The sequence below is a fragment of the Phaenicophaeus curvirostris genome, chromosome 8 (genome assembly GCF_032191515.1).
Source record: "Phaenicophaeus curvirostris isolate KB17595 chromosome 8, BPBGC_Pcur_1.0, whole genome shotgun sequence".
In the NCBI taxonomy this organism is placed as follows: Eukaryota; Metazoa; Chordata; class Aves; order Cuculiformes; family Cuculidae; genus Phaenicophaeus; species Phaenicophaeus curvirostris.
In genome coordinates this window covers 23155158-23168498 of record NC_091399.1, presented here as the reverse complement: position 1 = coordinate 23168498, position 13341 = coordinate 23155158, and the positions used below count along the sequence as shown (strand labels likewise).

Here is a 13341-nt window from a genome sequence, read left to right as displayed (position 1 = left end):
GGTGCCCAATGAGAGCGCGGAGGGGGCGGGACTTCGCGAAGGGCCGGCCAGTTGCGAAGGGCCGCAGGTAGGCGGGACGTCGCGCGGGTCTGGCGGCTCGGGGCAGTGGAGGAGGCGGGGCCTGCGCCGCGCGGGCGGGGCCGAGGCGCTGACTGACAGCCGCTCGGACCAATAGCGCGGCGCCTTTCCCGACGAGAGCGCGGGGAGGGCGGGGCTTGGCGGAGGGCCCGCCAATGGCCGAGGGCCGCGGCGGGGGGGGGCTGCGGGTCGCGCGCGGGGGGCGTGGCCAGCGCCGGCGGGGCGGGGCTTGCGGCGGGCGCAGCCAATGGCGCCGCGGCGGGGGCGGAGTGGCGGCGGCCGCGGCCAATGGCGGCGCGGGGCGGGGCGGGGCCGGGGCCGGGGGCGGCGCGGGGCGATGTGAGAGCGGCGGCGGCGGCGGCGGCAGGAGCAGCACCAGGGCCCCCCCTCCCCGCCCCCTCCCCCCCCGTCTCCCCTCCAGCCTCACGCGTGATGCCGTGACCCCCGGGCGGGCGCTGCTGCCGCCGCCGCCGATGGGGCTGCTCAGGATTATGGTGCCGCCCCGGTTGCAGCTGCTGGCCGTGCTCGTGTTCGGCGTGGCCGTGCTCTTCCTGGAGAACCAGATCCAGAAGCTCGAGGAGTCCCGCGGCAAGCTGGGTGAGCGCGGCCCGGGGGCTGCGGCGGGGCCGGGGGGACGCGGTGTGGGCAGCGGCGGCGGCTGCCCCAGGGAACCTTGATGGGAACGGGTGGGCTCGATGATCCGGTGGGTCTTTTCCAGCCTGGTGGTTCTGTGATTCTCGGGCCGAGGGGAGCAGCAGGCAGGGCTGGCAGGGGCTGGCCCCGCTGCCGCCTGTCCCCACGTCCCTGGAGCCAGGGGAGCGGGGCTGGGGCAGCCTCGGCCTTGGGGTCCCTCTCTGAGCGCTCTGCAGGGGGGAGAAATGTCCCTGTCGTGCGGCCGAATGGATTTTCCTGGTAAAAATCTTCCTGGGTTTGGCTGGTAGGAGCCAGCCGGCCTGGTGTCCCCGCTGCCGGGCTCTGGGGAGGGCGGAGGGCGGCTCCAGCCCGTCTGGGCACCAGCGTCTTCATCACGGTTAGTTTTGACCCCAAACGTTTTCCTAAGATTGACCACTGTAAATGAAAGCACAGAATAAAAAAACCAAAAAAATCGCCCCCAAACCCCAAAATAACCCCAAGGGCATTTTTCTTGATGACAAATGGGTAATTTCTTTTACCCTCATTGAATATAAGATGTTGTTTTCAGCTGTTTGCTGGGTGCCGTCGGGGATCTCCCACACTGGCACCGAGCTTGAGTTAAACAGAATAACAATCAACTTGAAAGCTCTTGTGTAGGATTTATTTTGCTTTTCCTGCCTTAAAAAGAGCTTTTTCGAGTGATGTCTGTGTGGTGGGTAACATCTTATTACTCTCTCTCTTGCACGTCACCCTGCAGAACTTCTATAGGTTTTCCCTTATTTAATTAAGGGTCTCAAGGATGTGAAAAAACATCGTTCTGAATCCATTTTGTGGTGCCCAGAGTTGTAAAAACAGAGCACTGGGTCTTCTACTGTATGCAAGTGCAGGTTTACAAGCTTTGTTGATTTACTTTCTCATATTATATGGCTGGACTAAGATATTTAGACTACAAACACTTCAAGTTTGTAGGAAGAAAAGTGCACATGTTGTGTTCCTACTGGTGTTACAACTAGGATTGGACTTTGAGTGGCATGGGAATTTTAACCGTGAGCTTCTAACGGAGCCAGCATAACTTAACGAGGAGCTGTATGAATGCCATGGGGATTTTGCTTCTCAGCATTTTCTTTCTTGCTCTTTCTGAACTGGATATGAGCGATCAGGACCCTGGCAATGGAAGTGGTTTCCAGCTTAAGTTACAGGATGCTCTTACTTTGTGCCTTTTTCAACTGAACGTCTGTACCACTTATCATCAAGGCATAATTTTTTCAGGGTCTCAATTACTGCAAGCAAAAATTTGAAGAAGATGGTGAATGAAATTGGAAGATAATTCCAGCAGATGTTAAGCTAGTGCTCAAGGTGCAGTGGAATTTTGGGTCTATATTTTAAACTGGTTGGTTGGTACCAGCCTTTGTTGCTGACAAGCCCATGTTACTGCAGGGAAATCCACCTCCTGGCATGCAAAGATTAACATAATGCATGTGGGAATAAGGAATTTTGCTTGTAAAACATCCTCTTCCTCCTTAATATATATGCAATGGGTATGATTAAGTTCCATATTTAGAGGATTCAAATACACAGCTCATACTGCTTTGGGACAAGAATCTAATTACTATGGTCTGTTGATTTTATTTCTTAAGGAGGAAGGAAAACTGTTGTCAAGTTTATTAAAAGTACGATGGCAAGATTTGCTTTGTGAGCAACTTAGAAGCGATTCTTGAAAACCTGTGTAAGGAGGGGGAAAAGGCTTTCTACGATGGCTTTGAGCTTGTGTTCTGATTCTTAATGTGAGAGTGTGCTTTGTTAAAAAACTTCTAGCTCTCTGAATGTCTCCCTTTTATGCATTTAGCACGTATTTTGACTAGCAAGTGTTAAGATTTTGTTACAGATTTGGTTTTACTGTCATGGTTGGTGATATTTCTCTTGAGCTGTAGCATGGGGAATGATTTTTTCTGAACAAACTCATTAGTTCCTAGAATGATGGAATGGTTTGGGTTGGAAGAGACCTCAAAACCCATCCAGTTCCACCCTGCTACTGTGGGTGGGGATAACTCGGAGTGGACCAAGCTGCTCCAAGCCCCATCCAACCTGGCCTTGAACTCCTCCAGAGATGGAGCAGCCACCGCTGCTCTGGGCAACCTGGGCCAGGGCCTCACTGCACTCATCGTGAAAAATTTCTTTCTAATGCCTAATCTAAATCTTCCCCCTTCCAATATGAAGCCATCCCCTTGCACCCTGTCGCTCCAGCCCTTGTAAAAAGACCCTCCCCAGCTTTCCTGTAGCTTCATTCAGTCCTGGAAGGTCACTCTAAGGTTTCTGTGGAGCCTTCTCTTCTCCAGGCAGAACAACCCCAACTCTCAGCCTGTCCTCGTGGCAGAGGTGGCCTAATGCACTTGAATTCCAATCCTTCTCCCTGCCCCCTGAAGGAATGGGGCGGGGGTGAGAGGCAGCAATAATGTGAGTTAATGATAATGACAAAGTCATTCTTCTCGGACTTTCAGCTGTGTTTCAGTGAGTGCTTGATATTACAAGTCCCATTACATATTGCTTGGGTTTGAACTGTGCTGTGGTTTGTGTTGCTGTGTCAGATGATGCACTATCATCTTGGAAAGTCGTTGTCAGAGTTAGGCTGCGATGAGGAAAACTGAATGACTTCAGATTTGATAGCAAATAAAAGAATTCCCCCGTCTTACCAGCAATTCTAATAATATTCAGTCATACTTTCTTCTAGGAAATATTTTAATCCAATTTCCTTGCCTATAAGTGACTTGTTTCGGTACCAGACAATTGGAAGAAGGGTAATTGTAGTTCAGCATCTTAAAATATCTTGCTTATAACACAAACTGTAACTTCTCCCAAGTAATGAGTGGTCGGATGAGAGGAAATGGCCTCAAGTTATACCAGAGGAGGTTTAGATTGAAGATCAGGGAAAATTTCTTCCCCAAAAGGCTTCTCAGGCACTGGCAGAGGCTGCCCAGGGAGGTGGTGGAGTCTCCATTCCAGGAGATGTTTAAAAGACAGGTAGATGAGGTGCTTGGGGGTTTAGCAGTGGACAGGTATGGTTGGCTTTGATCTCAAAGGTCTTTTCCTATATAGTATATAGTACTCTTATGCTTCCTTCATCCAGGGGAAAAAAAATATCCTGTCAGCAGGGCTGCCAGTAACGTTTTTGGAAAATCCCTAGAAAACACTGAAATTATACCTCCTAACAGAGCGTGTGTGGTTCCTCAGTATATTATTTATACTTGAACCTCATATATAGAGAGAAGTTTGTGATTGTTGGCAGTTCTGCCAGTGCACAGCTATGCAAATAATTTACTATCATTTCTTTTAAATATAACTGTGCCCAATAGTTATTATTTTCCACAGTGAAGCCTGAGGCATCCTTTCAGAACCTATTTTCTTGTGTACCAGCTTTCCTGAAATAAGAGTTTTAATGCTGCTTCCCCGGTGTATCTCCAGCCAGTGAAACAGTCTTCTACTTTACTGGCTATATTATACTTTTTAATTCAATTACCCTTTACTGTTCCCCTTCTCCTTCCCCCAGTCATTCCAGACACTTGCAGAATAAATTAACTCTTACTGTGTGTTTGTCCTTCCTATCGAAAAGTGGAGCAACTGTATGAATTGCATTTATTTAGTTATTTATTCCATTACTGTTTGTGGGTTTATATTTATTTATAACTTCATTTAGAATAAACGTTGCAGCTGCTGCTGTTGCATTTTCTGTGAAAGTGGGAATGGCTGAATTTTGACTGGCACAGAACAGTGAGTGTTCCCAGGCACAACCCGAGACCGCTTGGGCTTGCTCATGGGCAAGCTGCTTCGCTGCCTCTCCGGCATCTGTTTCTAACAGTAGAAACACCTATGTATATATGGGACTTTTTAACACACAAATTAAGGGTGAAGAGCACAGTCTTGCAATCCTATCCTTCAGCAAAATCCTGGGAGAGAACCATGATTACAGGCAGCTGTGACTTGTTGGCCAGCTGAAGAAATGCAAGTGCTGTGATTTTTCTTCTTTGTGAATTAATGCTGTATCACAGATTTTGTAATCAAAAGGCTGCCCAAGGCCCTTCCAACCTGGCCTGGAACACCTCCAGGGATGGGGCAGCCACAACCTTTGTAAAAAGTCCCTCCCAGCTTTCTTGTAGCCCCTTCAGGTACTGGAAGGTAATTATAAGGTCTCCTCAGACCCTTTTCTTCTCCAAGCTGAACAACCCCTACTCTCTCAGCCTGTCAAAATTGACTGCTTCTCCACTTTATATGTATGTGGATATGTGTGTCTGTATATTAACTCATAAAATTATATATACGTTTTAAACAAAAAAAGCCCAAACAATCCCTTGCTAATCTCCTTGAACTCTGGTGTTAGTCTAACAGATTAAACCCTTGCTTTCCAGTTTATCATGTGCATATGAAGAGAAATAAGTCATAGGAATTCTTTTTTGTTCCGTATTTCAGCAAACTGACACTTTTGCAGCTGGGTTCTTTTTATTGCACAGCTTTGTATTGCCCCTGGCTGTTGGAGTTAGGGACGTGTGAGCAGTTGATGAGCGAGTCATTTCCATCCCTTCTGACTGGCAGCCGTGAGTCACTCAATCTTAGCCAACTTCGGGCCAGACTTGTCTGGTCTTCCAATAACGAACTCCTTCCCTCAAACTCTTACTCCTCGTTAGGAAATGGATGGCTTTTGCATGGGGAACCCTTCACATATCATCACTTAATTGGTCCAGTGTAATTGTGTGCAGTCTTTAGTTTTTGTCACTTCTCTGAAGTGTATTTAAACTTTGGCAAAGCAGCATTAAAATAGTGGTAAGTGCTTTGCTTGGAATGTGGTGCTATTTATCTGTTTAGATATCTGAAGTACTACCCTAGCGAGCATAATGGAAGTGCTGTGCTGTGGGAAAATAGCTGAACTGTTAGTATTTGCATTATTTTTTTCAGTCAGGAATAAAAGATAGAAGACTGAGTGGAAGGAGTCCCGTGTTGAGGCAGGCATCTGAAATTTGACCAGCTGGCTACAGCCTTTCATAAATACGTGTGGACTCTTTCCTGCAATCTGTCCTACTCGCTCTCTGGAAGTGGGGCAGGTGATACCTGATTCCAGCCCTTAGCTTTGTGTCATGCTCAGGCCCGTCAGCGCTGTTGGGTTTGCCAACTGCCCCAAAAACTCGTGGCCCCATTAAGCCAATTTGTTCGAGGCCCAGCATCTTGAGAAGGGTGGCATTCGGAGAAGTCTTGAGTCATAGAATCATAGAATATCCCGAGTTGGAAGGAAAGCACAAGGATCATAGACTACAGCTCCTGTCCCTGCACAGGCCAACCCCAACATTGACAGCGTGGGGCTCCTCTCCACTTGACCTTTGGAATTTTGGAGAACTGAAGTACCGCCACTTCGTATTCCCATCAGTAATTGCTTTTATTAAAAACACTGCCAGTGCTGATTGTGGTTGGTATGCCTGGGCAGTTTGTTAAAGGGATGAATTCTCAGTCCTTGTAGAAGCAATAATCTTGCACATGTGTTTTTGTGTTAGGACTATGAGGACATCACTGAACAGGTTGCCCTTTAGAAGTGGTGGCTGCTCTATCCTGGAGGGGTTCAAGGCCAGGTTGGATGGGGCTCGGAGCCCCTGATCCAGTGGGAGGTGTCCCTGCCCATGGCAGGGGGTGGGACTGGACGGGCTTTAAGGTCCTTTCCAACCCAAACCATTCCATGGTTCTATGTTCAGTGCTACTGTGGGATGTGCCCTTGAGTGTCAGCATCTGGCTTCATCCTGAGCGTCTGTATGTTCACAAATAATAAATTCATTGCTGTAGCTTAACTTTTTATGGCTATAAATTAAGAGCATATTTTTAGAGGTGTTTGCCAATGTATCTGCAGGAAGCCCAGCTACATCTGCACGTCCTTCAATTGGCTCTAGTATTCAGTGTGTTATTGTTATCCTTACTTTGCAATATCCTTGTGTCATCACGGTTCCAATAACATTACTGCTACAGTAATTATTATTCAAGCTTTCTGGTAGTGATAAAATTCATCATGAGTAGGAGACTACAGCGGGCAAAGAAATAATAAGATAATTGAATAACAAAAAGTATTTGGGAAGAAGCTGTCTATCGCTTTGGCCCAGTCTTTGTCTGACTTTCCTGTATGTCCATTCTCTCTCTGTATCCTCTTAGAGTTTAAACTGACAGCTGACATCCTTTTTTTTTAATCAACTTGCTGTTTAATTCTGAATACTAATTTGTGTTGAAACATATGTAAAACTTAAGTGCTGTTTTGATAAAACAGCTTTTGATGATTTTGAAGTGTTTATGCAAACCTTGTGCATAATTGCTGTAAAACTGAAAAGAGTGTGGGGATGGGATCTTAGGTTCCTTAAATTGAAATGTGTTTCTTCCCCTTTTCCTTCCGCAGTGGCTTTGGTCTCAGAAGGTCTGATTTTATTCTGCTATTTTTTTAATACATAGTAAAAAATACACACACAAAGGAGAGTAAGGAATATGTAAATTTGTAATATATATAATTATAACCAATATGATGTGTGTATGTATTCCTCACCCCTATTGTTTGTGTTTTCCAATGTTGAATAGGACTGATCTTTCTTGGGCAACAAATTGAAAGGCAGCAGTGTTTCATTTCCTGTTGAAAGAGGTGCAAAAAGACTTAAGAACGTGAAGGAACTTGGAGGTACGATGGTAATTGAGGAGAGATTTCACATATTCCTCTTGCTTTCTGCAAAGTGGAGAGGGAAATCCAGCTCTTTGAATTTTAATTCTTCCCCCCTCCCCAGTCGTTTCCCTGCGCGTCTTTCCATTTTCAATATTTCTGTTATCTTCTTTTCTGGGTCTGTTGTTGTTGAGCAGATGCAGAAAGATTGTGTGAATGGAATCATAGAATTGAGTGGTTGGAAAAGACCTTTGATATCATTGAGTCCCACATGTCCACTGCTAAACCAGATCCCTGAGCACCTCATCCACCCGTGTTTTAAATCTCTCCAGGGGTGGGGACTCCACCACCTCCCTGGGCAGCTGTTGCAGTGTTTGAGAGCCCTTTCAGTCAAGAATTTTTTCCTGATGCCCAATCTGAACCTCGCCTGGCAGAACTTGAGGCCATTTCCTCTCATCCTATTGCCTGGCAGTTAGGAGACAGACCAACACCCACCTCACCAAAACCTCCTTTTGGGATGTTGTAGACAGTGATGAGGTCTCCTCTCAGCATATCTGTGTTTTCTTTTAAACACTTGCATTTCTTTACCCTGATTCTGTGGGTGCTTTGGAGGAGTTTTTGCTGTGGTAGAAGTCTCTTTGCAATGTGTGGCATTTGTGATGGGTTCTAATACACAGAACATTAATCAGCAATTGATTGTGTTATATTGGAGTTGATTTATATCACTCCTTCTGAGCAAAAGGTTTTGGTAATTCTGAGAAGGATTTACAAATTTGGAGTAAAATGAAATGAAGCAGGAAAGTAGAATGTAAAAATGGAGTCTTATTCTGACATGTTACATAGACCAAAAAGTGTCTTAAGAAGAAGACAAAGCAAAGACTTTGACTCTTTTACTGTCTGAATGATAGATGTAAATCGAGGAGGGGAAAACAACTTTTTGCAAGATCTAGTTTCAAATCTCATATTCCTTCAAAAAATGGAGATTGATTTTTACAAAAGCTGAGTCCAACCACGTCCTTACATTGTCTGCAGTAAGAGTAGTTTGCAGAGTTTCATTCCCATGTGGAAGCACAGGGACAAAAACACTACACCCTGTCTATCAACAGAGTGTCATGGAATCATGGAATGGCTTGGGTTGGAAAGGACCCTAAAGCCCATCCAGTTCCAACCTACCTGCCATGGGCGAGGACACCTTCCTTGTATGAGGTTGCTCAAAGCTCCATCCAGCCTGACCTTGAACACCTCCAGGGACGGGGCAAAGTAGGTAACTTGCTACTTGTGCAGCTGCTGTTGCTTTGAGTGGAGACAACCCTTGCTATTTTAGCAGGACTTGTTGAAGGTTTAAAGTTCTCCTCAATAGGAGGGCACTTCATGAGGGTTTTTTGATCAAGCTTTAAAAATAACTGTAGGAAATTTCTGGCATACTGCTTGATTTGTACTCCTCAAATAGGGCTTGTAGTCTGTGTCTGCTGTGTGAGCAGCATTCTAGGGGTTTCTCTGCCATAAGAAGCACCAAAGAGCCCTGCTTTCTAGTAGGCTGGTAGTATTTATTCAAGTCCCTGAACTGCCTTGCAAACACTTTCTGAGCCAAAAGCAAAGGCTGAATGACCAGAAATACCTGTATAAGCTTACATTTAAACATACCAGTGTTCAGAACCTGTCACATCTGGTACAGACTTGCATTTTGTCTTTGAAACTATGCAACAGCCACAGCAGATAGGGTTATGTAAGAACTTTTCCATGGAATACAGTTGCAGGAACTTTCATGCCAAAGTTTTGAGTTTTGGTGAGAGATTTTGGAGTGGTTAACAAAGTGAAATTGCTGTCAGTCATGGAGTTACATAAAAGGGGTTAAGAACCGTTAAATCATTGAGGTTGGAAAAGACCTCTCAACTCATCCAGGCCAACCAACAGTCCAACCCCACCGGACCTGCTAAACCATGTCTTAAAGTGCCATGTCTAGATGCTTTTGGAGCCCCTCCGGGGACAGAGACTCCGCTACTTCCCTGGGCAGCTTCTTCCAAAACCTCACCACTCTTTCGGTAAAGAAATGTTTTCCAGTATCCAATCTGAACCTCCCCTGGTGCAGCTTGATGCCATTTCCATGTATCCTATCACTTTCTACCTGGGAGAAGAGAGCAGCACCCACCTTGCTGCAATCTCCTTTCTGGGAGTTGTAGAGAATGGTGAGGTCTCCCCTCAGTCTCCTCTTCTCCACACTAAACAACCCCACAGTTCCCTCAGCCATTCCCCATAATCCCTGTGCTCCAGTCCCTTCCCCAGTTCCGTTCCCCTCCTCTGGACACACTCCAGCCCCTCAATGTCTTTCTTGTCACGAGACCCAACAGAAGAGCTGTCAAAGTTAGCAGTGGGCACATAAAATGAGGTTCCTCCAGCAGCGCGCCCAGCACAGTTGTGGGAGAGAATCACCGCATCACTAGTGAGGGTGGTAACCAGAGGTTCTGTGGTTCTGCATGCCCGTCTCCTCCATCAGCAGAGATCAGAGCATGGAGCATGAAGTTAAAGCGTGCTTGATTTCAGTTGAGTGTAATACTTTGGACTTTGAGCTGCAGAGATGGCATATGTTTGCCTCTGGTCAGAAAAGGACAGCCCACCCCAACGTCCGACCCAGAAAAAATTGGTAGAGGGTGTTTGTCAGGCGTCTTAGTTATTCATGAGGCACGTTAAATGCATTTGGCCTCAAGGCAAATTTATCTTGTAAGCACGCGGTCAAGCTTAGAGGAGAATATTAAAGATGAACTTTGGAAGAGGGGAAACGAGGACTAGAGAGGATGTGTGTGCGACGATCAGTGCAGCCTGTGCATGTGAGCTATCCAGTCTGGGAATACGCTTGTTTTCAAGGCTGCCTTCGCTCTGGTTTAACAGTCTGAAAAAGCTCTTGCTTCTGACTCCTATTGCTTTGTCATTTACCCTCTACAATGCTGTTAAACCCTCCTTTCCGATGTGAAAAACCAACATAAAACTGAGGTGGTGGTTTAGAAATGCTAAATCAAATAGTAAGACATTTATGTGTATCCTCTTCTGGTTTTCCTGTCTGTGTTTCCTGAACCGTGCTCTGCAAAGCACTGTCTTGCTAACTTGTTTGCGGGAGCATTCTTCTAAACATTCGTGGTCACCAGAGCAACCCAAAGCGTTGTTTCTAGGGATTTTTATGTGCCTACCTCGGTGTCATTGCCAGTACAGATGGCAAGGCAGACTTAATATTGGAATTAGGGAAGAGAAATAGGTGATAAATTATTCACATATCGAGTTTAAAGAAATAAAACACACGTGTGAAGGAGGAATAAAGATATTGCAAGAGGTATTTTCTTTTTGTTTTCTTATCTTACACCATAGAAAAAGAGCCCTTAGAAAATGAATGACTGTGTTTATATTTTCCAGGAGGATTAGTGGTGATTATGTGTAATTTTAAATACGTGCACTCTGACTGGTGGCAGCTTGTGTCAAGATTGCAGTTCAAAGCATGTGTTGTTTTGTGATAAGTAATGGGACGTGAGAAACTTAAATTCCTTAAACTATAAAAATTTGGCACTACAAGATTTGCAAACAAAATATTTGTTTTGCTGGAGATAAGGAAAGGTTTTAACTGAGATAGAAATTCTAGTTTTCAAGAATTGAGGTTGGAGAACAGGGTAAATATTTTCAGGCGTGCTCCCTCTCATTGTTGTGCCTCTTAAAACAATATGGAAATACAAATAGCGCTTGCATCACGTGCTTTTTAAGTGCAAAAAAAGCTACTAAACATCTGGTGTGACAGTCTAAGCCACAAAATCTGTTAAGTATTCATATAGAATCATGGAATCATTGAGGTTGGAAAAGACCTCTTAGGCTCATCCAGTCCAATCATCAGCCCAATACCACTGTGCCTACTAAACCATGTTCTAAAGTGCCACATTGAAACACTTTTTGAACCTCTCTGGGGATGGAGATTCCATCACTTCCTTGGGAAGCATGTGCCAGTGCTTGACCAGATCTATAGCAGCAGGAATATGAAATACAGGGATCGTTCCTTCATCTCCTTACTTAATATACATTAAATGTGTGCATGTAAATGTAAACATGAGATGGCACTTGAGATAACTCATATGCAAGAGAAACTTTTATGCAAATCCTCTCAGAAACTGCGTGATCACTGCTCAAGCAGGTGGTGGAGTCTCCATCCCTGGAGGGGTTCAAAAAGCATGTAGACGTGGCACCTTGGGCATGGTTTAGTAGTCACAGACTGTTGGACTGGATGATCTTGCAGGTCTTTTTCCAGCCTCAATGATTCTGTGATTGATTTGGTTGTATTTTCTGTTCTTGGGAGAATCGTATATCTGCAAACTCCTCCAAACTCTCTTAGTCCTTCCAACTTTTGCTCTGTCAGGTTCCACAATTAAATAGTGACCTTAAACTGGCAAGAGTATTTGGCCTCTCTATAGAAAAATGTCTGCACCTCACAAATGTGGATCAGGCAGAACTACCAGGGAGTTTAAAGCTTTACCAGCTGATAAGGGTTAACCAAGTACAGAATTAAAACCGTGAAAAGAGATTGTTCTTTTGCATTTGTTCAAAGTCTTTGTTACAAGGAATACGAGGAGCTCAAAAACTTGTGATGCTTAAAGATCAGAAATGCATTCATTTCAAACTTGACTAAATTTGTTGTCATTTGGAATTTCAGTAGCATTCTTCATAATTTACCTGTGGAATTTAATACATGGCATTTTGTGGTGACAAGATTTTAAGCAACTGCCTGCTGCATGAGGTGGAATATGGGAATGGAGCATCCAGTAACAGGTTGTGTATGTGTCCTCATCTTGTCCTCCTGCAGGCTGGGAGTGTATGGCTTGGTTTCAGAGCAAAGAATCCTTGGTGAAGCAGTTTATAGACAGGAAGAACTTAATGATTTGAGGATAATTATTTTCTTAAGTTTGCTGCTTCCTGTTTGATCAAAGTGCAAGGTCAAAATTAGCTAAAAATATTCCAATGTTCCTTGAAAAGTATGGCATGAAATTATTACCAAATGTAAAGGTTTAGGAGGTGTATCACTCCAGAATTGTTAGCAGATGTCAAAGAGCATAGGAATGAGCTGCTGAAAGTATTCTAGGGTAAGGGTGGCTGCTTTTCTTTAACAATTCCTTTAGCAAACAAGGAATGTCTGGCACTTAGCCAAAATACAACTGAACTTACTGTAATAATTACCCATTGTAGTGCTATTATTTTATTGTACTCTGCTGCCTTGACAGCACTGCTGATTTTACAATTGTAAAAGTTACTCATGCTTTAATTCCTTTTTTTTCTGGACTAAAAGACAGTCTGATCTAAAGCAAACTCATAGAATCATGGAATGGTTTGGGTGGCAAGGGACCTCGAAGTCCATCCAATACCACTGTCTGCCACGGGCAGGGACACCTCCCACTGGATCAGGTTGCTCAAAGCCCGATCCAACCTGGCCTTGAACCCCTCCAGGGATGTTTATGCCACGACTTCTCTGAGCAACCTGGCCCAGGGCTTCCCCACTCTCACAACTACATTGGTGTCCTTGTGTTGCCCATAGAGAGCTGCTCAGTCTCCGTTACCCTCTTGGAAGCACCATGAGTTGGGTTTGAACGAGCCATTGTGTTCACTCAGGCAACGGCAGCCTCTCTTGAAGAGATGAACTTGGCTTCTCTAAGCGTGTTTCTGCCCAGATATTTGTTCCACAGCTCCCTTGTGTGTTCCTAAAGTGCTGCATTTCTGATGGAGGCTTAAGCATCAGTCTGTGATGTGTGTTGCCCTGAAGTTACTACAAAATAGAGGTTTACGAGTCTTCCTTCTGTGCCATTTGTTCTGTTGTACAAAATACAGAGCAGTTTCTTCCCTTGGAGTCCTGCAGCCATCTTACAGTTGGGGATAAAGGATTTCCTGAAATATTTGTAGTTGTTAGTAGTACTTGTAGTTCCCTCCCTGAAAGTGCTCAAGGC

General features: G+C 45.0%; 1 protein-coding gene across 1 annotated transcript in view; it reads left to right on the top strand.

Annotated features, from left to right (window-relative positions):
- Positions 1-478: 478 nt before the first annotated feature.
- The window catches only part of HS2ST1 (heparan sulfate 2-O-sulfotransferase 1), a 65285-nt gene continuing 52422 nt past the window's right edge, over positions 479-13341 (top strand). Inside the window, exon 1 of the mRNA XM_069862839.1 lies at positions 479-675. Within this exon, the coding sequence (XP_069718940.1) occupies positions 552-675 (124 nt within the window). The 5' untranslated portion in view covers positions 479-551. The remainder of the gene's footprint in view (positions 676-13341) is intronic.